Source organism: Lissotriton helveticus, chromosome 10 (assembly GCF_964261635.1).
Source record: "Lissotriton helveticus chromosome 10, aLisHel1.1, whole genome shotgun sequence".
NCBI lineage: Eukaryota > Metazoa > Chordata > Amphibia > Caudata > Salamandridae > Lissotriton > Lissotriton helveticus.
This window is the reverse complement of record NC_136071.1, coordinates 1,149,268,061-1,149,294,464: the sequence shown is the minus strand read 5'-3', so window position 1 is coordinate 1,149,294,464 and position 26,404 is coordinate 1,149,268,061. Positions and strand designations below refer to the sequence as shown.

At 45.9% G+C, this 26,404-nt stretch overlaps 1 protein-coding gene across 2 annotated transcripts in view; it reads right to left on the bottom strand.

The window, feature by feature from the left end:
- The window catches only part of NEK10 (NIMA related kinase 10), a 1,104,115-nt gene that overhangs the window by 35,574 nt on the left and 1,042,137 nt on the right, over positions 1-26,404 (bottom strand). For both annotated transcript variants that reach the window (XM_078663960.1, XM_078663961.1), the window contains 2 exons: positions 10,050-10,102; positions 9,909-9,964 (listed from right to left, as the gene is read on the bottom strand). In XM_078663960.1, coding sequence (XP_078520086.1) covers positions 9,909-9,964; positions 10,050-10,102 — 109 coding nt within the window. The remainder of the gene's footprint in view (positions 1-9,908; positions 9,965-10,049; positions 10,103-26,404) is intronic.

Below are 26,404 nucleotides of genomic sequence, written 5' to 3'. Positions count from 1 at the left end.
GGCAGCTCGGATCGCCTTGTGATATTTTTTGGACGACCTCCTGAAATTCTCCTTATCGTCTGCCTTATGTGTGACTCTCCATTTTTTCTCCAACCCTCTCATGATCTTTTTTTGCTGCCTAAGATCTCCCGTAAACCAGACTTCTTGTTTGGGAGCCGGTCGTGGTTTATAGGTTCTCAGTGGGGCCACATGGTTGATAGTTGTTGATACAGCGTCACTGAAAGCCTTTAGAGCTAAGGTGGCGTCATCACCAAATGCTTCCCACTTAGGTTCCGAGTAGTTGGCCCTAAATTTGTCGGGGGTTAATCTATACCAAGGCCTTCTGACATTGGCCAACTTCTTATAGATAGTTTTGGCTTTGTTGTTGTCACGAGTGTAAAACACAATGACTGAATGATCAGTCCAAACAACTTGGTTGGGGGTAAGACAGTTAATAGCTGCAGAGTTATAGAGCACTAAGTCGAGGGTATGGCCCGCAGAATGAGTCGGACCCTGATTCTTTTTAGTAAGTCCCAGTGTGGCCAGGTCTGCTAACACCGTCTGTGCATCAATGCACGTGGTGATCTCACTGTGGATATTAAAATCCCCCACCAGAAGGAAATCAGAGTTGGCTTGTATGTGGGGTGCCAAAAGTTCCATTAATTTAATGGAAAAGGGCCCGCACGAGCCAGGAGGGCGGTACAAAAGTGCACCTTTCCTCACTTCCCTAGCAGTAGGGTTGATCGTAAAGATCATGAGCTCCATATCTGGGGTGCACACAGTTTCTATGACTACAACCTCCATCTCCTGTTTAAATACAATGGCTAGCCCTCCTCCCGTTTTAATCGGGCGGTCCGACCTAGCCATTTTATACCCCGTTGGTACCCCAAGTGTGATAGCTGGGACTGTGTGGGGCTTAAGCCAGGTCTCCGTTAAGAAGCACAGGTCAGGCCTCTCCGTTGTAATGAGGTCCCAAACCTGTGTGGCATGAGAGACTAGGGAGCGGACATTACACAACAGGTTTTTGCAGGTTAGGGGCAAGTTATTAGGGACGTTGGAATCATGTATAGCAGAGTTGTTGTTGTGTGCTGAGATGGCAGAATTACCTGGGTTAGGTGTAATTACCCCGGTGTTAGAGAATAGGGTGTGACACCTCAAGCAAGAAAAGGGTCCTCCCACACTGGAGCAGGTCCTGTGGGGGCACAAGGTAGTAACAAATTTGCCTATATCCATGAGACTCCTACGTGAGTATGACAGAGCAGGTCCCTTACCCCTCTCTGTAGGAAGTGTCCTGACCGCCATGGCCCCCTGCCCCTAGCCCCGTCCTGTCGCGGACGGGCGCAGACGGGCTGGTCTTAGGCTCGTCTTCGGCGCAGGAGGAGGCGCCACACTGCGCGTCAACACTGCGCGTTGACGCTGACGAGTTACTTTATAGCCCCTGAGCCTGGAAGAGCTAGAGCGCGAAGCGCTCGCCTCCCCGGATGTTTCTTGCTCTGCCCCGCCTTCCGCGCCCGTGATTGGCTGGAGGGTCGGACTGAAGAGCAGGGGGGAGAGGGGGCAACCCTGTTGCGTTCCCCTAATTATCTTAAATGCCTCAGTCAAGGTTCCATTGACCAGCAATCTAGCTGACGGTGCTTGATATAACAGCTGGATGGTATGACAGAATTTATCCCCCAAATTAAATCTTGCCATGACTTCCGACAGGTATCCCCAATTCACCCTGTCGAAAGCCTTGGTGGCATCCATGGTTAAAACTGCCAGAGGGAGTGAATAGGTGGAGGCAATATTGATTGCACTGACCTAATCGTATGTAAGGTCTGCTAGTTGTCGACCTTTAACAAACCCTTTTTGGTCTGGGTGAAGAATGTCATTTGCCACCATCCCCAGCCTAGTTGCTAAAATGGAAGAGAAGAGTTTATAATCTATATTTAAAAGTGATATTAGTTGATATGAACCGCAGCTAGCTGGATTTTTGCAGGGTTTCAAGATTAGGACCACTGTCGCATCGTCCCAGGAACAAGGAGGACTTGCTCCCTCCAATAGTATCTTATTGTAGAGTTGAGTAAGTACTGGGATTATAGCCTCCTGTAGAGATTGATATATTTCGACTGGTAGCCCGTCAGGCCTGGCCGCTTTCCCTCTTTTCCCACCTGCAGTGACTTTCCTCACCTCCTCTTCTGTGATGGCACAATCCAGGTCTATCTGTTGTTTGAAGCTAATAGATGTAAGAGTGGTCCCATCTAACCAGTGCTTTACTTTGGCGCTGCCCTCTATGCAGGTCTCTTTATAGATATCTTGGAAATAGTTCAGAAAAGCTGTACCGATATATTTGTCTAAGGATAGAGAAGATACCTCATCGTCCACCTTTATTTCTTTAATATGGTTCCGGAGCTGGTCTGCTCTAACTTGCCAAGCAAGTAGTTTACCTGCCCCTTCAACATATTCAAAATGGGAAATCTTGCTTGCCTCCCACCTGCGCATAAGCCTTTCTTGAAGAAGGCTCTCCAGCTCTTTTTTTTAAATGATCGAACTTATCCAAATCTTCTTTCAGGCCAATACCAGTCTGGCTGTGTATTTTGCCCTTGACTGCCCTCATTTGCGTTTCCAGAGCCAAGGTCGCTTCCCTATATTTCCTCTTTCTATAGCTTGATCTGTTGGTAATACTGCCTCTCCAGAAAGCTTTAAGGGTGTCCCAAACTATTGTGATGAAAGCTGTGCCTAAGTTGTTTCCTAAAAAATGCTTGGTTTCAGTAGGAAGAAAAGCGGTCTCTTCTTCTTCAAGCAATATTGTTCGATCAAATGGCCAAGTTCTAATATGCTGTGTTTGTACTCAGTCTATAGCTAATAGCACTCCTGAGTGATCTGAAAGATGCGATGGTAGGTATTCAATCTCTTTAACTCAATCTTTTAGACTATAACTAAGCAAGATGTGGTTGGTTCTCGACTTATGTTTATATTTGAAATTTCTGGAAGATACACCTAGTTGCTCTCCCGACCTTTACCTCCATATATCACATTGCCTAGTTGGGCCATCATTGTCAGAAGAGACGCCCTAGATCTAGAAGGAACTGCTTCTCTACAATTTGGAGATTTGTCCACTTTAGGGTTTAGGACGATGTTAAAATCTCCTGCCCATATCACTGGTTCTGGAAAGTCGAGGAGAGGAGAGCAAATAGAGTTGAGACAAGAGGCATCATCTTGATTTGGACCATATTATCCAACTAAAGTGAAAAGAATGCCCATCAAGGTGATCTTCAATATCAGACACCTACCGCTGAAATCTTCCCTGTGTTGTAAAATCTGGACTCTAGCTTGTTCATTGAAAAGGAACAACACCACTCTGATATTAGCCCTCATTACTCTGGTCCAGTGTTGACCAGCTTTGCGTCCATGGGCTCCCCTCCTTCCCTCTATTTCTATTGTGATTATGTGTTACCGAAACTAACCCATAAAAAAACCATAGAGAGGAAAAATCCCCCCCCTTTTCTACACATTGCTATTTTTCCGTTTTCCTTTTCATGTTATACATCCTTTTTCGATCTTATACCATAACATAAACTAAGCATATAGCAGAGGAGACTATTGGTGTGTGCTCATCTTCTCTACCCCTGACCTCCAAGAAAAGAGAAGAGGCCAGAATGCCTCTAAGCCTTTTTTGGGACCTCCTTATTGATAGTATCGAGCAGTTCGTCTGCCTCATGGGTCGATCTCATATTGTACATCTTATTTTTGTACCTAACTTTCAAGAAGGCCGGAAATTTAAGTTGTGCTACTGCACCGACCTTCTTAAAGTTTTCCATTCTTTGACCAAATTCCCACTGTCTTTCAAGTGTATCTTTAGAAAGATCCAAACTCACCTTAAAAGAGAAGTCCCTACTTCTTAACGTCTTTGCCTTCAGGGCCAGATTTAGGATTTTCTCTTAGATAGAGTAAGTGAGAAAGTTATTAAGAATCTTCCTAGGCTTCGTCCTATTAGGGTTATGATGAAATGGGTGCCTATGAATTCTCTTAACATCTCTTTCTAAGAGCTCTGTTGATTCTTCGAGTAATAGGGCCTCCTTGAGCAAAGCGATCACAAAAGTCTTGATGTCTGTCCCTTCTTTACCTTCTGGAACCTTCATAACCTGCAGGTTGTTTCTGCAGGAATTATTTTCTAGTATCTCCATCCTGTGCCGCAAAACAGCTTCGCCTCTCTGTAGATTTTGGATTTTTATCTCTGCTGACCCCAAATTCGTCTTATGTTCCTCAACTGAACTTTCTAGGGATTCAGTCCTTGAGTTTAAAAGATCGACCTTCCTCTCCAAGGTCTCGCAACCATTCCGTATCTCATTTTGATTGCCTGCAGAGACTGCAAAGCCCTGTTTTATATCTTCTTTTAATGAGGTAAATAAAGCTTCAATCGAGGCCCCTGGAGAGCGGTTAGCGACATCCCCATAATTCTGAGCATCTGATGCTGCTCCTTCACTTAACTGTGGTTCAGCCTGCTTCTTAAGAGCCACTGTAGGTATCGTGGTGGATATAGTAGGTGTGGTGGTGGAAGGTGTAACACACTGGCGGAGAGGGGTCCCATTAGATTCTATTTTGTCTAGGGAGTCCTCAATTGCAGAGCAAATAGAGTGAAGCTCAGAGCCCCCCCTGCTTTGAAACAATGAAGACCTCTGGTTGCACCCTAAAAAAGGGACCGTAATGATGGGGTGACTCTCACTTTATTATGCGAGGAGACACTTTTTTTCCTCGCACCTTTTGTACTCCTTCCTTTCACTTGATAGTTCTGGAAGGCTGTGCCCTGGTTAGGGAATACAGTGCTATAAACCCTCGTATTCACCAAGTCCTGACGACTTTTAGAGTGTAACTCTAGTGGCTCAACTATCCCGCTATCCTTTCCTTTAGCATTTGTTTTTGTCAGACCAGCCTCACTCTTCCTTCCTACGTTTCCCCCCCTCTTATTAGAGACCGTAACCAGGCTGACAGAATTGTGTGTCTCCACTTTTTCCCCTGAATACTAGTGCTCCTTATTCAGAATAGCAAAGTGAGGTTCTGCCTCTTGTGCGGCGGATATCACATTCTTACCGCCAGAGATTTTGCTAGACTCAGCCTTGGGAGGAAAAACGCCCCGGGCGAACCGCACCAAACATCTCTCCTGGCTAAGCCCCGCTCTCTCCCCGGCACTGCCTGCAGCCGTCACAGCTGTCGCAGCTCCAGCTCCTTCACCGCCAGCTGCAACCCAAAGAACCGACTGATGCTGGCCCAGCCGCTACTAACCCGGAGAAGACCGCGGGCCGCTGCTCTGCGACCAAGTCTCAACTCCAGGGTGGCTCCGTACCAGCGTGGAAGATGGAGCGGACGGGTCGGGCGCGAGACACCAGATGGCTCAGTGAAAGGCCTGATAGACATTCAGCAGGTAGCGAGGAAGTCTCCAAAGAAATCTGAAAATCTGTAAAGCTCCTTGAGCAGCTCTGTGAACCACTCACTCCATTGCCGGTAACACGCTGCAAACTGTTACGAGGGGTGGAGGGTGCTCTCTGGACGCGCGCTCCGCCGAGCGCACGTCCAGAGAACACTGCTCCATGTTTGTTATTGAAGTCCATATCAGGGGGCATGCCTGGGGTCTACAGGAGCTCTAACTTTGCAAAATACATAATTTGTTGCCATGAAAGACCCAGAGAATTTGCACCTTGTTTCTAGATCTGTGCCTGGGTGGAGCAGGATGCCTCAGGCCAGTGGCTGGTGAGCACACAAAGGTGCCTTTACAGTCGCCATGAATGGGAGACTCATTGACTCTCTGCTGTCCCCCGGACCCTATGACCCTGGAGGAGAATGGACGCCCTCCCATGGTTCTTCCACCTCTCACAATCATCATTGGTCACCTCAAGTTGATGCCTGATGTATTTGATAAACACAGGGTCTCTAGGAACAGCAGCTTCAAAATGAATGATGCTAAAGGGGAGCGACAGCATAAGGACAGTTAACCACAAACATCCTCAGAGTCCATCTGGGTAGAAACAATAGTGAAGGTTTGGAGGTATGTTCACATAGCTGCCTTTACCAAGAGACACATTCCTAATTCAAGCTGCTTTGCCTCCTGTGGAAACGTGTTTGGCCTGCCTGGCAACACCATATTACTCAATAGAACACAATCCACCCTGGCAGTGATTGTTTTAGGTAGGGTAGGAAACACAGATTTAATGAGATCATGGTTGGCAAAGAGTTGGATACATTTTAATATGTCCTTTGCCATATCCAAGTGTTTTTAGGACCCTGATAACATTTAGGGTGTTAAGCAACCCCCCTATTAGTGTACTAAGATTCTGAAAAAAATACGGTCAAAGACATGGTCTGGTTTACATAGAAGTCAGACACAACTGTGGGAAGAAAAGAGGGGTGTATCCTCATCACTAATCTAGTTGCATATTAAACCCTATAAAGGTCATAAGCAGAAAAGGCCTTAAGCTGATTTCCTCTAAGGGCCAATACAATGGCGATGAAATAGGTAGTACTGCAATGAAGCCTTTACATATTGGTTCAAAGGGGGGACATCTATTATTTCAAGACCAAATTAGGCTCTCACAGAGCAAATGGTTTTAAAACTGGAGAAAAACTGAAAAGTCTTTAATGACAGTCATTGTCAACAACAGCTCTTTCTGCAAATCTACCTGTTAGGTACACTGAGTGGAGTGGAGCGGGGTGGTGTAGAGCAGAGTAGAGTGGAGTGGCACCGAGTGGAGTGGCATTATTGTGGCATAGAACAGAGTGGCGTAGAGTGGCATAAAGTGGTGTGCCTCAGACAGCTTGGCATTTGAGTCGTTTACCTCTCGGTCCTCCTTACCATCTCTGCGTGTAGCAGCTGGCAGGTGGAAAACATGGAGAAAAAAGATGTACAGCTCCATATAAAAAACACATACACTTCAAAGGCTCAGTTAAAAAAGCATCCAGGCCTTGCTGTCCTTCGAGCTGATCCACTTTTGCAGTCAGCTGGAACCTGCCCTGCCATCTACTACCCTCTGCCAAGTTCAAACTGGCATGTGTAGTCCTGTGGGTTCACACATCTGCTGCTGAAATACAGCCCAGCTGTCTTTCCCATTTTTAATGTCCACCTGAAGAGTGGATTTTAAAGCTCGAGCTTGGTGTCAGAGACAAGAGTTTACTTTTACAAAGGTGAGAGACCCACTGAGGTTAAGCGTGGCTGACATCTGGGTTAATACCCTAAACCAACCCCATGCTCCATCTCAGCATCAAAGCAATGAAGTGATCATCCCACAGCCACATCATCACATTGGCAGCATCCACAACACAAAGAATAGGAACTGGGCACGTGACAGTCGAAGGAGAAGCAGTCGAAGGTGTTGTCAAACAGATTACGTACAAAAAGGACAGCAATTGTGAAACCGTCCCTGCAGAGCGGGTAGATGTCAAGCAGCAGCAGAAATGTGTACCTCTCACAGAACAGGTATAAATGAGCAAGGAGCAGTGAAAGCTTCACTTCCCTAAAGAACAGGCGCAAGTGAAGTGACAGCAGTGCAAGCTTCCCTCTTTTAAAGAATCTGTATGTCCTGGCAGCAGCAATGTAAACTCCATGGCATATTGTGACCCTACAGTGCAAGCTTTCGTGTACTCCTTGACAGCAATAAACATGCTTTCATTGCTAACATTAGATAGCAGCAGTGCAAGCTTGCCCTCCGTTTAGAACAGACACAACCTGGCAGCTGTCAGTACGTGTAGCCACACTCTTTAACTTAAGATGCTTCTGTCATATCCTGAAACTTCTGAAGCTGTCACTCTGAGTCCTGCTGTTGCCACAACTCCTACTTTTGGCATATCTTGGAGCCTTGCTGCTGTCATAGAGTCTTGCTTTCAGGGCCTGCAGGTCTTTACACTGCCATTCCCTGCAACTGTTGCTGCTACTACAGAGCATTTGTTCCTGCGGCTCTCACTCTTGGTGCTGCTGTCAATGGATAGAACTTCCACATACCCTGCTTCTTTAGCTCATCATGCACAATGCTGACAGCCACTGCTGATCCAGCTGTCAGTCCTCCTACTGCCACCCTTTTGGACTTGGCTGAAGTAGGCTAACCACAAATTGAGTGGATGGGTGTGCCTAGCATAATGTCTGTAAGATTATCTCTACTACCAGGGTACAGGGTAGGAATTTCCTGAAGCAGTCTGAAGCTACAAGCATGGTTCTCTCAACAGAAAAAAGGTCTAAGCACTCCCTGAGCCTGCTAGCTGTTTCTTCTTTCTTCCTGTGAGAGCTCATCGGGCATCGGTCCAGGTGGAGGACCATGAGCCCCACACTGGCTGGGGGTGCAGCTGTGATCCACTATACTAGAGGAGCCCAGTGTGAGGGGTGCAGAGGACTCATGGGCATGCTCACACCCTCCCACATGCAAAGGTCTTTGTTCAGATCTCAGTCTGGCTATCCTCATGCCTCAGTCTATTCCTGCAGTGTCTTGTGCTGTTGCTCGTCACTATAACAAGATCTAATCTACTTTTCACACACCTTTAGCTCTGTTATAAACATGGCTGCTAACATTATTTACCATCATGGATTTCTAGTGCAGCATGTGCACGTTCAAATCTTGTCATCTTTAGCCAACCCTTTTTTATTTGGAGAAAAAAGAAACTGTCACAGTGCATGTAGGGCCAGGGCATATATGTGTATTTTTATAAGAAAAGCTAAAGCTCACAAAACAGACACTGGTTTTATAGTTGTAATTCAGTGCTTTTCTATGACAGTAGAGCATAGCTATTTCCAAAAAGGATTTCAGGGCCTAAGACTGTAAAGAAAAAATTATCAACTTTTTGTGCAATAACTTAAATGATAGAAAATACAAACGCAAAATAAAAAGGTACTCATCATCTGGAACGTGAACCCTGTTCTACCCTGATAGTTACAATGGGGATACATAACTAATAATAAATCATTCAATCTTTGAGAACTATGTAAATAAACATTGATGTTATAGATCATGTTGTACTTTAAACTATAGTGTTTAGGCACATAAATAAACCTGAATCTTAAACGAGAGACAACGTACCCAAGGTGCAACCCCTGTGTAATAATTACAAAGGAAATATTTGAGTGTATTCTGGACTCTTGGTATTACTCTGAAGTTGCCCTTGAAAATAACTCACATTTTTCGTGAACTATACCATGACCACAATCCACAGTAGCGACTTAGGAATGTGTGAATCACATTTATACTCTGATTCTCTGAAGCAATGGATCCCGTGAGCGAAATGATAAGTAGTTGAAAGAGTTATCTGAGCAGTTTCATCCGCTGCACCACTGCATAGTTATCATTAGGTCTCCTGTATGAAGACATTTCTGTGATGCTACTGTCTGGTTTACTAATGCCAAACTCCCTTGCATGTCCAGATCTTCCAGAAACCAAGTATTTTCTAACAACATAATTTAATAATTTCCTAGGTAACGTGTGGAGCTGAAATCCTATTCCATGAAACACAAACTGGTGCAGTACAGCAGGTGTTAAAATGTGGTTTAGCTCTCCTATGGACAGCCACATTCTTTCTTTTGGTAAACTATCCATTTTCTGTAACTTTGTCTCAATAATGTATGTATCATAATCAATGACTTCGTCACCATATCATTCTACATTGTATATGCCTATTTTATATATACAATTAATGTTGTTTGGAAGCAATATGTAGCATCCTAATTTCCATACAGATAACCTCTATGGATAAATTACCTTTTGATATTTAACAGTGCTGCTTATAGTTCATCACAATTTATAGAATCTCTTGTTTAAATGTAAAAAAAATGTTAGCATTCATCTGCTTTTGAACAAGGGATATTTGCAAACTATGGGAGTGACAGCAGAATGGTAAAAGTAGTTCCAGTTGGACATTCTGAATCATTCCATATGTATTCTTAAGAAAGTCAGAGGAAGGTCAGCATCTTACTGTACCTGTTGGAATGCAAACTGTAGTAGCCGCTTTCCTCCAGTACCTCTTCTATCATGGTCTGCAGTGAAAGATATAGATGGTTAGTCATTAAGCGACATTTTTAAATAAAGAGAATATTACAGCTGGTCTGGAAGATATCTGACCTGCATCTGCTCGTATGTCATCCCCTCTTCAAACTCGAAGCTACAAGGCAGTCCTGTGAAAAAAGGAATAGAATTAAGTGGTGAAGTAGGACTTGATGCAAATCATCATTCAGTCTTTATTTCGGCCATATGGCCATAAAAGATATGCAGCAACAGTAAAACATGTACAATCATGATAAAATCCACAACAATAACAAAGCAACACATGCTATACACTATAAAATCATTCCTGAATATTAAAACTACCGGAGTTACATTTTAAAAGATTTGGGATTAACTTGAGGCCTGTGATTTCAAAATGCGAGTGCGGGTATGCCAGACATTAGTGAGGAATTTTGCCAGTACAAACACAGTTAAACTCGAAGCATCGGTTTTTAGAATTCTATACATTGGCAGGTATTCTCTACAACCAAAGTTCCTAATAAGTGGTAAAAGCCAGTACTTCCTAGCTTTCATATAGGTTGGGCAAAACAGGGCCACGTGTAGATCACTCTCCTCCGCATAAGAGCATGTCGGACACTGCTTAGAAAGGGGCGGGGTTGTCCAGGAGCTGGTAAAAGATCTGAAGGGCAATGTTCCATATCTCCATTGGAGAAACAGCTTCCTGGCCAACACGGGGGACATAGCGTCCAAGACCCTTTCCAGCCTGTAAGAGTCCTTGTTCAGCATGAATGCAGATGTTAATGATCCCTCCTTCTGGCCGTCCATGGCAGATGATAATTTCTGGTCGTAGAAGACCTTGACCAAAGTTCTGCGTGGGATGCTTAATGAGGCGTTTGCAGGGTCGGACCAGAGATCGGGGAACCCCAGTGTTGTGCATGATTTTTGGATGTATTTTACCCAGGGGATTTGTGAAGCTTTGGGATGGGATAGAAGCTCACTCAGTTCCGCCCTATAGGCAGATAGTTCTTCACTACTCCACAGTCTTCGCCAGAAGACTATGGGTCTGAGACCTATTTCATCAGCTATTGGTCTCAGTCCCAGATCCAGCCTCAGAGGAAGGAGCGGGGTGCTGCCCGGAAGTGCAACTATCTGTCTAATGAAATGGTTCTCAGTTGCCGACAAACTACGAGTTGATGTATGTCCCCACAATTCCGCCCCATACATAGTGGCGCCCCTAGCCTGTGGTTTATAAATCTGTATGAGCGGTCCCAAAGGCCGGTATGTCGAGCTCTTCATCATCCGCACAATACCCCCAGTGGTCTGCACTAATTTGAGGTTAGCTCTAGTCTGATGTGGCCCCCATGACATAGTCTCATTCAAGGTTACACCTAGATATTCAAAGGTGGAGACTCTCTCAAGCCTTGATGCTCCCAATAGTGGGTTTGGGTGCAATTTCTGACCAGGATTCAGGACCATAAATTTAGTTTTTGTGGCGTTGATTTCTAGACCCCTGTCTGTACAAAAAGCCACAAAAGAGTCAAGGATACGCTGAATCCCCATTGGGGTTTTGGACAGGAGCAGGGTGTTGTCTGCAAACATAATTGCAGGCACCCTGCTGCCGTTCAATTTTGGGGCATCAGTGTTTTCAGTACCATTCAAGTGGGCGATTACCCCGTTGACAAAGAGGCAGAACAGGGTCGGTGCAAGCACGCAGCCCTGCCTAACCCCTCTGTCAACGGGGAATCGGTCCGTCAGTTCCCCAGACTTCCCACACCTCACTCGGGCATAGTTGTTGTGATGTAATCTCTGTAAGATTATCAAAATGTCCGCAGGTACACCCATCTCTGACAGGACACTCCAAAGTTTACCTCTGGGCACCAAGTCGAAGGCGGCCCTTAAATCCACAAATATTGTGTATAAACTGCCGCCATCGAATATCGCAGCCCTCCAATAGATCATATTTAATCTAAAAACCTGGTCCACTGTTGAAACCCCCTTTCTGAATCCTGCCTGATAGGGGCTAAGGGCACCCGTTTCTTCCTCCCACTCCTGCAGTCGATTCAGCAATACCCTACCAAGCAACTTTTGTGGAACATCAATTAGGCTGATTGGTCTATAGTTGGCTGGAAGCAGGGGCGAGCCCTTCTTATATATAGGAACCACCTCTGCCCCCAGCCAAGTGCTTGGAACCTCCATGCCGCTCAAAACTCCGTTAAACAGAGCAGCAAGGTAGGGGGCCCAGACGTCGGGTTCCTGCTTGAACAAGTCCCCAGGTAGGCCGTCCAACCCTGGCGCCTTGCCCGATGTCAGACCTGCTATTGCTGCCCTAACCTCTCCCACTGTTATTGGTTCTCCCTCATATACTGCCTGGCCACCCCTGGCATCATTCGTGGTTTCTCTCAACTCAGAGCTGTAGAGGGATTGGAAGTGGGTCTGCCATACCCCTGGTGCGATGTTAGGCTCGATAGCTGAGTGGAGATGCATTGATGCAAATGCTTTCTTTATCATGAATAATTTCCCTTAGTAGTATTACCGCACATGTATTTTCTGCAATGCCATATCTCATCTTGGTGTGGTAAGGTTCATCAGTTAGTAATCAGAGGGAAGCACAAATCTGTGACTTTCTAGAAAGTGCATCATTATATTCAGCTCTGATGGCTCAAATTGGTGTGTTAGGAGCTTCAGCCAGCTACACTTTCTTCACAAGGTTTACACTGAGGCCCAGGAAAGATATGAGAGGTTTGAACCCCGAGCTCCTCTGTCGCTGACTGTTCATAAACCTCAAGTTCTCATCATGCATCTCCCACAGCCACTTGTCACTTCAAAGCGTCCAAAGACACCACATGATTTATTATATCATCCATCATTACATTTGAAGTAAATCCTCAAGTCATTATTGCACCCTTGTAGGTAGATTGACCTCCATATTTATATCCCCGTAACAAATATTTCCCCCCAAACTCCCAAACGAAATCGTTTCCATTCATGGTTAAAGAGGGCTTGAGACCTACCTAACCCTGACAGGATGACTACATTCAAACAGAAACTAAGACAACTAAAAGATTTGGAAACGTTTTGTCCTCTTATATTTAAGAACTCTATAGGCAGATAATCAGACAGCAAAACAAGCCCTGGAATTATGAGCCAGAGTGAAGTGCTAGGCCAAAAACAAGGGGCTAGCACACAGCCACTAAAATGAATCATCAAGGTGGAAGAGCACCACGTCAGCATTGTCACTGCCAGCCATGTAGGTTGGGATGGGAATCCCTGGACCTCCATTTCTGCGATTACGCTGAGGGTTGTGTGCAGACATGTTTCAGGCATGAACACCATCTAATACACAATTAACCCCATTCATATGCTTGGCACTGAAAGTGCATGGAAAAAGGTCAGTGATAAGCATATGAGGGGGATATGAGCCTTCGGGCTCCATGATGTAGGTCTAATGAAGCTTTAAGAGGTACTCCCTCGTGCATTGCGGCTGGAAGCTAAACATGTTCCTGGTGAGGTCTATTGATCACACATAAATAGTGCTACTGCCTCCCAGCTCCGTCCTACCACTGTCTAAATATCAGACAAGTGTTCTAATACATTCCAATGCCCCAACCCTCAGTCCTCGTATCATACAAAATCAGACTTTTTTATATGTACAAGACATTAATAGCACGTTACTAGGATTTTTTTTATTTTAACTATGGTAATGGTTTGTTAAATTTGAATTCTTTAGAGCTATTTTTTATCATGTTATCTTTCTGGTGTTTTTAAAGCAAGCCAAACTTTATAATGATGTCGATATCTATGTAAGGTATCACACTGTGCTCGACTTTTATGATTTTATTTTTAAAATCGAATAAAGTATATATTGATTGATTGCTAGCACTAATAAAATAGAACATCTAGTGTATAGCAGGAAGAACAGAAAAGCAAAGGAACACAAACAATTGGTAAGAATTATCTTGAAAGCACGAAGCTGGTTGTCAAGAAATAGTTACAACACTTGCATTAAGTATTATTGCTGAAAAATGTGGCACGCCCACACATGAAGCAATTTCAAAATAATTGTAATGCTTATATGAGAACCTGCAATTGGTTTGAAAAAATATTGGGCACCGTGTAAAAATAGGAAACGTTAGTGCTAAACTTTTATTTGTCATATAACAATTCTAGTTGGTATTTATTTATTTATTTATTTTATACACTCCTAAGGCGCGCAGCTACCCAAAAAGGGTTTCCCGGCGCCGAGACACAGTCCAAAATAGAATTAGTGGAAAACGGAGCAAGCAGAATCTATTTCTCAAATAACCAGGTCTTGATGCTTCTCCTGAATCTGGCATAGTTCTCCTCCTTGCGAATGTGGGGAGGGAGTGAATTCCAGAGAGTGCGTCCTAGATGTGAAAAGGACCTCCCTCCCATTCTTGCTAACCTGAACCTAGGTACACAGAATTTAGCTGCTGATTGTGAACGCAGGTTTCGTTTTGGAAGGTAAGGACGGGCTAAAGCCTGAAGATATTTGGGTGCCATGCCAGCTTTAATCCTGAACATGTAGCTCAGGGCTTTGAACCTAATCCGGTTCTCAACCCTGAGCCAATGCAGGTCCCTCAGGTACTTTGATACGCTGGTTGTTTTAGGGATGTTGCATAGTAGTCTGGCGGCTGAATTTTGTACTAGTTGCAGTCGCCTAACCACGGCCTGATTTGAGCCAAGGTACAGGATGTTGCCGTAGTCAAGCCTGGAAGTTATGAGGGCATTGACTACAGTCTTTTGGGTGGCGGAGTGCAGCATCCACAGGATTTGTTTTAGCCACTTCAAGATGGTAAAACAGAGTCCAACGACCTTGTTGGCCTGTTGTCTCATGGAGAGAGCATTATCGATAAGTACCCCCAGGTTGCGTACATGAGTTACTGGTTGGGGAAGTTTTCCCAGGCAATAAGGCCAATGTGCGGAGTTCCATAAGTCGTGGTTTTTCCCCAGAAGAAGGACCTCCGTTTTTTCTCCATTTAATTTCAACTGGTTGTTTGACATCCAGCGGAAAATGTCGTGGAGACCTTGTTTAAGAGTAGAGGGAGCTGAGGAATTGGATTTCAGATAATGAAAAGATTTATCTGATATAAAAACTTTTTTTTTTAACGTACTTGCGTGGTATTTCGTTCCTGAATGATGTCATCACATTGAAAACTGGGGCTATCGCATGGGAGAGAACGTTATATTTGATTTTATGGTAGTCTTCGTTTTTATGAGCATGGACATAGGGCCTTTTGATTCCTAAATGAGTCCACAATTTACATTGTCACAATAGACATTCCGGGCATGATTCGCAAAGGCAGACTTCCATCTGGGGTAACTTTACAATTGTTCGCAAGGTAATTCACAAGTAGTATCTTTACGACTGCAAAGTCTCCGCCCATCAGAAGAAAGGACTGCGCTACTTTTTGATGTGTGGAGACTCCACAGTCATAACAAAACTACTCTTAAATTAACTTAGTGGATAGCAAACAATTGTAAACGTATCCATTAGTGTAAGTTTAACTCTGTGAATCAGGCCCAATGAGTTGGAAGTTTAAAATGTAACATTACACGGCTCTGTTTTCTTGGGGTTTATAAAAAGTTAGCAATGTATGTAATTAACTCTACAAAAAAGATTTAATACTCATAAACAACATTACACCCGACAGCTACTGAGTTGAATGTTGTGATCCATCTTGCTTTGCTTTTTCTTAGATACAGGGTTGTATATCGACACTACTTAACCCATGAAAAATTCTTCCCTGTTAAGTTTTGATCTGAAGCAACACTAAGAGACATTTGGGGTCATGAATGATTCGGGTCAATATGTTTTTTTTGTATTTTGATATGCGCTCTTATATTAGACAGATCTTGGATGGCGCACATGTCCTATTGACATGGCTATGTCATCATTCTAGTTGGTTGGCTGGTATCCCCACAGGTAGACTGAGTTCACGACATACCAGAAGTAATGAAAAGTTTCAATATTGCAGAGCAGCACTTTCAAACCTGCATGTCTTTCGTGCGGTGCTGGTTACATGGACATGTGATACATGTACATCAAGGAGTACTGCTGAGTTGTGTTTGTTATTGGCAATGATTTGTTAACCTCTGTATAGCCTTTGATACTTGAGGTGATGAGAAGGGTGATGCACATGCATCTAGGACAGGCTTCTCTAACACATCTCCAGCTGCCTGTAAGTAGCAGTGGCGGCTGGTGGCATTTGAAAGAGTTGGGGCTTATAAATTGAGTATGACTGTTATGTAGCAAGTGGGCTCAATGAACAAACGTGGGATTCAGGGGAGATTCTCCCACCAAGAAAAATTAAAAAAATTAAAAAAAGATTGGTAAAGGCTTAAACATGTTAACTAAATTTCTGTGATTCCCGTAGTGTTCCACCAATCGGTATTTTGTTTTCTCTTTGAGATTTCTATTGTTGAATCCAGATATATAACACAACAACTGACATATACCTAAAATGTGCCAGGACTATAGGCTTTAATTAATGGTGGTTAGCTATTTAAGACAAATGATGAACAACAATGATTTTGTTGCAAATAACTAATATTAAAAATGTTTCATTTCTGAAATTGTGAGACAGTGATTTAAACATTATTGAGGCCTATGGAAGGAGAATTGGTCTTCAGTTATGTGCTCTTTATGTTAGACATATATGCTCCATTTCTCTCCACATCTTGTCCATCTGCATATCTCAAACCTCACCTCTCTCCACTTCAGCATCCTCTTTTCACTCTCTCCAGTATGCACGTCCTTACATTTCCTTCACTGAACCAGTCCCAAATATACAATGCAATCACTCACAAGCACTAGAGTTTTTTTTCCTTTTGCCTTGTCAATATTTTGACAACTGTGTACCTCATTCACACACATTTACACAGAATTTGAATTGTGACTGTAACTCATGACCATTGCTCTGTGCTCTCTGCAAAGAGGTCATCCCACTGTGAAAAACTTGCAGTGCCTTCAGCCTCGGAGACTGAGCTCTAAATCGCGCCCCGTAATAAGCATTTAGCATGACTCAAAGTATCCACAGTACAAAAGTAATAAGATGCATGAAAAAATCACAATTATGGAAATAACTAATACACATAGGAAAAGCAAGTTTAAGTTAAACATGTGAAATTGAAACAGAAACGAAATCTCTGACATGTGTTACCTTATCGTTTTTTCATTATTTGTTCAGAAATCAATTAGTGTATTTGGTATTAGGGTTAAGGCCAGGAACTGTTTCAAAGTCTGAGTTCAACATCTACATGGCACCACTCGCCCATGTCGCCCGACCTCAACATCATCTTCTACGCCGACGACAACAAGCTGAACCTCTCCCTCACCAAGGACCCCCTCACCGCTAAAAACCAATCTCCATGAAGGAATGAAAGCCGTCGCCGAGTGGATGAAGAACAGCCGCCTGAAGCTCAACTCAGACAAGACAGAAGTCCTCACCCTCGGCTCCACCCCCTCGACCTGGGACAACTCCTGGTGGCCTACCACACTGGGAACAACACCAACACCCACCAATCACGCATGTAACCTAGGGTTCATCCTCGAATCCACACTCTCCATGACAAAGCAGGTCAACGCTGTCTCGTCCTCCTGCTTCAACACCCTCCGCATGCTCTGCAAGATCCATAGGTGGATCCCCACCGAACAAGAAGAATGGTCACCCAGGCCCTCGTCAGCAGCAGGTTGGACTACGGAAGCGCCCTCTACGCAGGAGCCTCGGCCAAACTCCTGAAACGACTACAACGCATTCAGAACGCCTCTGCCTGCCTGATCCTCGACATCCCTCGTCGCAGCCACATCACACCCTACCTGAGAGACCTGCACTGGCTTCCCATCAAAAGAGGATCACCTTCAAGCTCCTCACCCACACACACAAGGCACTCCACAACACAGGACCAGCATACCTCAACAGACGACTCACCTTCTACACCCCCAACCGCCAGGTCCGCTCCGCCAACCTTGTCCTCGCCACCGTCCCCCGCATCCGAAGAGCAACCTCCGGCGGTAGATCGTATTACCACCTCGCCGCCAAGGCCTGCAACACCCGCCCCACCCTCCTACGGCAGACCCATGACCTGCTAACCTTCAGAAGGCTACTCAAGACCTGGCTATTTGAGCAGTAGCAGCAACTCCCCCCCCCCCTCCCCAGCGCCTTGAGACCCTCTGAGTTGAGTAGTGTGCTTTACAAATGTATTGATTGATTGATTGAGTTAATGCCAGACGACAGAGCCAGATACCCAGAATAACGCAACCTCAAACAAGTAGCATGCTACAGCATCTATCTTTAAAATCAAAACATTCTGAGTGTGGCTAAAGCATTGTAGAACCACTGTGCTGATCAATCTAAAGAAAATAGGACCTTAGTAAACACCAAGGGCCAGACTCTCAACGTTTTTCTTCGCCCATGCACCACTTTGCACCACGCAAGGGGGCGCAAGTGCGAGGCCAAACCTAAGTACGATTTATCAAGCCGCGGAAGGCCTTCTTGCATGGCCCTGCGTAGCTTGATAAATCTTGAGTAAAGTAACGCAGAGCAAATCACTGCATTGTATTATTCTGCCCCAAGGAAGCGTTCCATGTTGGGTGGAGAGTGGGTGTTCCCATGTATCCACCCATGGATTTTGGCGCATTCCCAGATTTACCATTAGCGGTAGACCTGGGAATGTGCCAAAAAGCTACGCCTCCCCATGTGAGGAATAACAAGGAGAAATATCTTATTTCTCTTTCTTTCCTCTTTCTATGTGTGCTACATTCTGCAGCACACTTGGGAAGATAACAATGCCACTGAGGATTGTTCCTTGCAGGAGAGTGTCCCTTCCTGCACAAAAACAACAATCCTGCCTACAACGCAGGCACCCTTGCACCATGATGCACGGGAGCCTGCATTGGTGCTAGGCAGCAAAAAATGTGACACCGCAAGGAAAGAACACAAATGGGTTGAATAATGATAAATACGACGCACTTCTGCCCTTTCACACTGTGGAGCAAGGTGGCTTGCTGAGTGGTGCTGCGTGAAAAAATGATACATATGGGCCCAAATATGTGCACCATATTCTTGGCATTCATACTCATAGCATTTAATGTTTTTGTTATATTCTTCTAGTGTTCCTCAAATCTAGAGACTATATGCGCATATTCCTCCCCTTGCGCTTGACCCGAGGATATTTGGATCAACTTCACCAGGGAGCAAAACCCCTGCATGGTTTCTGGATCTACTTCGCTGGTGAAAAAACACAGCAGCTCCACTTCTAAAGGGGTGCGTGACCTACAGCCACACTCTGGTGTGTCACAATAATAATATAATAATCCACATTTGTAAAGCTCACAATCACCCGTAAGGGTCTCTAGGCGCTGGGGGCCGTCGGGAAGATTAAGCAAGCTATTGCCCAGAGTCACATGGTGCTGGGCTAATCTGCCACCGGTGCCGGGGATCGAACCGTGATCCCCAGATCGCGGAGTCAGTCGCCATAGCCGCGGCGCCACACCTCTTCCCTAACTCTTCCCTATCTCTTCCCTCTCACAGCGGGGAAGGTCCACGTGACAAAGCATCTCAGCAAAAAATACCTAGGACAAATTAACCATTAACCCTTACCATTCCAGAGGACAAGGAGCCAAATCTTACTTACCGTGCTCGCATCCAATCCTACCCTGCGACGAATGGGAATGGGTGAGCTCTGCCTGTGAATTACTTTTGTCCTCAAGCAGGGATACAGCCTCCAATTACCGAAATCTTGAGGCTAGCAGTATTAATGGCCTACAGTGCTATCATCAAAGACTCCCATAACCAGTGGCGGTTCTTCCATGGGGGCGTTTGGGCGCCGCCCCCCCGCTTTCTCGCCGTGTGAGAAGGCAGAAACAAATGGTAGTTATTGCCGTAATATAACTACCATTTGTGATTTGTTTCTGCCTTCTCGCACGGCGAGAAAGCAGAACTTCCTGGTTTAGAGTGAGTGGGTGTGTTACTCGAGGGCAGGGGGGACGGCTTGGGGGAGTGTCTTTCCCACTGTTGTTAATACTGACTGTTTGGGCAGGCTGAGGTCGCCCTAACAGACAGTATTAACAACAGTGGGAAAGACACTCCCCCAAACCATCCCCCATGCCCTCGAGTAACGCACCCACTCACTCTCCCTGTTCTCTCTGTATGCTGCAGCAGCAGCATAGAGAGAGAAAATGACGTAGCCTGGGGCAGCCGGCCGCACCAATCAAAAACGCGGCGGTGGAGGGGAGGGAGGCTGCCTGCCGTGCCGCCTTCCTGATGACGCGCTGCAGGACGTTGAAGTTGAAACCGAGGACGGCGGGAGTCGGGACGAGTCTCCGCACAGTAAGTTTATTTTTTTTTTATTTGATATATACTGATAAAGGGTCTGACCCCACCAGAGCTCCCTTTTAGGTTGGTAGGTATTTTGTGTCGCCTAAATTGGAGTGTGGCCTGAGGCCACTGGCCTCGTGTCTAGGGAGAGCCGCCCACTGGGTCCCCTCGGAACAGCAGCTGGTTTCGGGCCCAAATGCTATGTCTGTGCACGTGTTGGCGGCCTTAGGTATCGCTCACTGCGGGGCCGCGCTCTGTGTCTCCAGACCGTCTTGGGGTTCACCTTCTATGATTTCTTTCTCGTGCCGATGAGCTCCGGAGCACAGTTGAGGATCTGCTCCCTACTTTGGTCCATAGCGTATCTACTGGCTATCTTTGGGAGCTCACCTGTATATGGGCTTGCTCCAGTGTATCTGCATCGGCTGGCGATATTTTGCCGCTAGTTTCAGCTGAGGTGTTATCGGCTCTTCCTCTGATCCCCTCCATGAATCCTCTCCGGGCCCAACTGGAGTACACTCTGGCCGGGGAGGCCGCTTTGTTTGGCTAATGGCTAGTGAGTAGTGCGCCGGTGTGCTGGTTCGCTTCCAGTCTCGGGTCTCACTGGATTCAGTTGAGGGGCCCCAGTATCATACGCAGGTGGTTCGGTTTTGGCTGGTCTCTGTGTGACCCCAGTGGCGTCAGCCTCCTTGCTGTCTCCGTCATTCAATCTTTCCAGGCCCAGTCCTCGTGGCCGCCTGCAGGCGCAGGTCACTTTCTCTGTGGCCGGCAGATGTGCCGATGTCACCCTGGTCCACTCCTGGCTTCGTGCCCAACTGCCCACTGTGATGTTCTCTGATAAGGAATGCGGAAGGGTTTTTTCGCCAATTAGGGACTATAATGAGTAAGATGGCTTTTGTTGGTGGGTTATGGGGTGGGGTGACGGTGAACAGTGGGGTGACGGTGAACAGTGGGGTGACAGTGAACAGTGTGGTGACGGGGAACTGTGGGGATCAGTACGCTCTAGAAGGAGCTTGGGAAGGCTGAGCTCCGAGATATGCTCGATGCTCCTGGGGGCTTGGGCTAGCGGGGGCTGTGAGATGTGTGCTGCCTCCAACTGCCGCGCCCTCGAGGCGTGTGCTCTCATTTTCTAGTAAGATTGTGTATGGGCCTGCTTGTCTTCTGTCTTTATATGTGTGTGCAATGTGTTCCACTAGGTGTGTGCAGGATGTGGTGCCAGGAATTTTCAAGATCCTGCGCAGTGAGGCCTTTTCTACATGTGAACCGCCCATAGGGTTGTTAGAGATCGCTCGCCGCAGTGCAGTACGACAATAATGTTACGCCCCCTCACTTTCAAATGTCACCAGCCGCCACTGCCCATAACACTGAAGGGCTGTAGAAAGGAAAGCCCTGTGTTGTGCTTCACTTTGTAGAAAATTAATATACTGCCAGACTTCTGGCTACTTATTCAGAGCGAACTGGGCAGGCAGCCTGGGACAGGCACCCCGGACTTAAATGCATGAATTTATTTAGAGATGCAATCTGAGATTGTATCTCTAAAAACATTGGTGTATTTTCTATTTTTTGCAGAAGTTATTGGAATTTCAAAGGTGCGCAGTACAGAGTCTCAAAGCAGAAACTGCCCCGGTAAAAAGCTCTCTTGCGTACAGCACCCTACTACATTACAAGCTTTTGCTTAGCTGAATTACTATATGTATAGCAAAACTGTAAGTGTGTATTTGAAAGAATAATGTGTGCATTTTCAGAAGACATTAGCTGATATTTAGCCAAAAATGGTTGAACTGTCAAAATATTTTTAAAGCTGATAATTGAATGATAAATCATGCGGCGCTGGAGAGGCTTGTTACTAATATTATTACCTTGGGGCTTGGCCACTGCAGCTAAGGCAGGTCTGTATTATCCAGGTAGAGACATTCCCCATTGACAAAGCATTTTTTACATTAGTGCTGGCACCGCGCCTGACCACTGAGGTGATCACTGCTGGGAATCTTGCGAATTGTGGCCACTAATGCAATCTTGTCTAAATCATTCACTGTTACTTCCCTAATAATATCGGTACCGGGACGGCACTCAAATGGATAGAGTCCTTTCTCACTGAACGTACATTCCAGGTTTGGGACGGCGAATTCCACTCGGCCACACTTCCACTCTCCAGCGGGGTTCCTCAGGGCTCCTCCCTGAGCCCTACACTCTTTAATGTGTACATGGCCCCCTTGGAAGATGTGGTAACACCATACGGGATAAAAATCGTGAGCTACGCTGACGACACACAATTAGTCGTCTCCCTCTCCCAACTTGACGACCACCCAGACAAATTATCAAATTGTCTCACCGAAATTCATGGGTGGATGTGTGAATCGTCATTAAAACTCAACGGTTCCAAAACCGAGGTGATGCTCATGGGCAAACAATGGGCGACCATCCCCCCGGCAATATGGCCAGACGTGTTCGGGGAAATTCCCACCCCGAAACACGAAATCAAGACCCTCGGAGTCTGGCTAGAACCCGCTCTCTCAATGAAGACCCAAGCGGCCAAAACCGCCGGAACCTGTCTGGGGCTTCTGCGAACTGTTCGCAAAATTCTCCCCCTCCTACCGCCCGTGTCCAGGAAACTAATAGTACAGGGCCTCATACTGTCACGGCTGGACTACAGCAACCTGGTCTATCTAGGTGCGCCGGAAGCCACCTTAGCGAGACTGCAAAGAACCCAGAATGCTGCAGCCCGCCTAATTATGAGCGTACCTCCTAGAGTATCCGCCAAACCCGCCATCAAGGCGCTGCACTGGTTGCCAGTCCGCCAAAGGGTGGAGTTTAAGGCCATGTGTACGGCCCATAAACTAATTAACGGATCGGGACCTGCGATCCTCAGGGGTTTGGTCACCCCCTACACTGCACCAAGGGCCCTACGGTCGGAGAACGAGCACCTGGCCAACATCCCTAAATTCAAAAGAGCACGCACTGGAGGCCGACGCTTCTCTGTTAAGGCGTCCACCGGTTGGAACTCTCTCCCACGTTCCCTCAGATTGGAACTCAACCACCTGACATTCAGGAAAAAACTTAAAACCCTTCTGTTCCCTAAATAAACCCTCTACCTCCCACCCCCTCAGCAGGACTCAATATTAACAGCGCGGGGATGCCCTCGGGTCACCAGGCGCTATACAAATTGCTAAATAAAATAAAATAAAAATAAATACCTCAGGATGATTTTCAATGAACAACAGTAGTCCATATTACTAAAAAGGTTGGAGACCCCTGACCTAAGCTGTACTATGTGCTTGTTAAGCTTTAGAGCACTTTCTTGCCATCTGTCTCATGACATTACTGTTCAGTTGTTTTGTATTGCTCTATTGTTTCCAAATACACGTCACAAACCAAGCCAAAAGGACAGCATGGCACTGTCCATTTAGATCAAAACAACTGAATGAAATCAGGCTTACAAATGCAAATAGGGACACGGTCATTATCTGTGCAATTTTGGCACGGTACAGATTTCACCTTCTGTTGTATTATTAGTGTCAAGCAATCAAGGTAGGGATAAGAGCAGAATTAATGAATCCTTTAGAGGGCCACAGTTAATGGTCAGCCCCTTCCTGGAGAAAGGAAAAGTTCAAGCATGGGTTTGACCTTTAAGCCACTTGTATCCTCTTGAAGGTTGTGTCTCTCCAGCAGGGAAAGCCTTAGTTTCTCAATGCCTCGTGCACTAGCTAGTCTGACACTATGCAACTGCAAGGCAAAGAATCAGTCCTGCTGGTCGACCACTGCTCGAGACATCAAGTCCATTCATACCTGCCTGTAAACACCCACCATACAGTCCACACTCCTGATGTCACATCTCCCTAGAGGTCCCAAACGTAACTGCAAATCTCATTGTCCTAATATGAATAGGCAGTAACCCTTTGGCCTCGTTACATTTACTCTCCTGTAATTTTACTCTTATTTTTGGCACAGAAATGTAGTAGGATTCCAGATAAAAATGATTATTGCAATTGTGCTATTGGGGGGGGGGGGAAGACTCAATAATTAACTTTACCCTCTTCTACACAAGGAACTTGAAAGCACACCAACATTGTGCCGCTACCAATATTCAAAACCTATAATATCAAATCATATTCGGAGGCTCCATAATTTTGTTGTAGAACAGATTTAAAAATAATATACTGTTCTGTAGCCTATTACACTACGCAAATCATGATGTACTTTTTCTACCTGTGCGTAGATAGTTTTTATGTAAATAATGGGATTCACAGATTTTATTGATTGTTTTCATATGTCCAGTAATGACATCCCTGCAGATACCGCTAGCACCACCTCCATCCTCCTCCCTTCTCTGGCCCTCTTCACGCTTCTCTTGGATGCAGATAAGGGTGGACAGAGGCTCTATCCAAAGGTGACATTTCTGGGAATGAAACAATAATAACTGTGGGCCTAGATGTCTTCTTTAAAGCCCTTGATGTCCCCTCTATGAGCCTAGACATGCCCTTTCTGAAGCCCTAGATACGGTCTCTGACGGCCTTCGAGTCCTCTAGAGGCCTAGATGTCCTCTCTAAAGGCATCAATGTCCTCTCTAAAAAACCTAGATGTCTTCCGTAAGGCCATAGACATCCTCTTTAAGGGCCTAGACATCCTCTGTAAGGGCCTAGACGTCTTCTGTAAGGGCATTTACGTCCTCTGTAAGGGCCTGGACGTCCTCTGTAAGAGCCTAGATATCTACCGTAAGGGCCTAGACATCCTCTGTAAGGGGCTAGATGTCCCCTGTAAGGGCCTAAACGTCCTCTGTAAGAGCCTAGATATCTTCTGTAAGGGCCTAGACATCCTCTGTAAGGGGCTAGATGTCCCCTGTAAGGTCCTAGATGTCTTCTGTAAGGGCCTAGATGTCCCGTGTAAGATCTTAGAAGTCTTCTGTACGGGGATAGATGTCCCCTGTAAGGGCCTAGATGTCCGGTGTAAGATCCTAGAAGTTTTCTGTAAGGGGCTAGATGTCCCTGTAAGGGCCTAGATGTCCCCTGTAAGGGCCTAAACGTCCTCTGTAAGAGCCTAGATAACTTCTGTAAGGGCCTAGACATCCTCTGTAAGGGGCTAGATGTCCCCTGTAAGGGCCTAGATGTCTTCTGTAAGGGCCTAGATGTCCCGTGTAAGATCCTAGAAGTCTTCTGTACGGGGATAGATGTCCCCTGTAAGGGCCTAGATGTCCTGTGTAAGATCCTAGAAGTCTTCTGTAAGGGGCTAGATGTCCCTGTAAGGGCCTAGATGTCCCCTGTAAGGGCCTAGATGTCCCCTGTAAGGGCCTAGATGTCCCCTGTAAGCGCCTAGATGTCCTGTGTAAGATCTTAGAAGTCTTCTGTAAGGGGCTAGATGTCCCCTGTAAGGGCCTAGATGTCCCCTGTAAGGGCCTAAACGTCCTCTGTAAGAGCCTAGATATCTTCTGTAAGTGCCTAGACATCCTCTGTAGGGGGCTAGATGTCCCCTGTAAGGGCCTAGATGTCTTCTGTAAGAGCCTAGATGTCCCGTGTAAGATCCTAGAAGTCTTCTGTACGGGGATAGATGTCCCCTGTAAGGGCCTAGATGTCCTGTGTAAGATCCTAGAAGTCTTCTGTAAGGGCCTAAACGTCCTCTGTAAGAGCCTAGATATCTTATGTAAGGGCCTAGACATCCTCTGTAAGGGGCTAGATGTCCCCTGTAAGGGCCTAGATGTCTTCTGTAAGGGCCTAGATGTCCCGTGTAAGATCCTAGAAGTCTTCTGTACGGGGATAGATGTCCCCTGTAAGGGCCTAGATGTCCTGTGTAAGATCCTAGAAGTCTTCTGTAAAGGGCTAGATGTCCCCTGTAAGGGCCTAGATGTCCCCTGTAAGGGCCTAGATGTCCTGTGTAAGATCCTAGAAGTCTTCTGTAAGGGCCTAGATGTCTTCTGTAAGGGCCTAGATGTCCCCTGTAAGAGCCTAGACGTCCTCTGTAAGGGCTAGATGTCCCCTGTAAGGACCTAGACGATGTCTTCTGTAGGGCCTAGAGGTCCATTTCTAAAGGCTCGGTCAAGCCAGGAAAGTGCATCGTTTGCACCAACTGGGCAATGAATCGCCTGTAGCCTGGTCATAAACCCAACATTAAATAACAAGAACACTTCCGTATACAAATACAAAAACT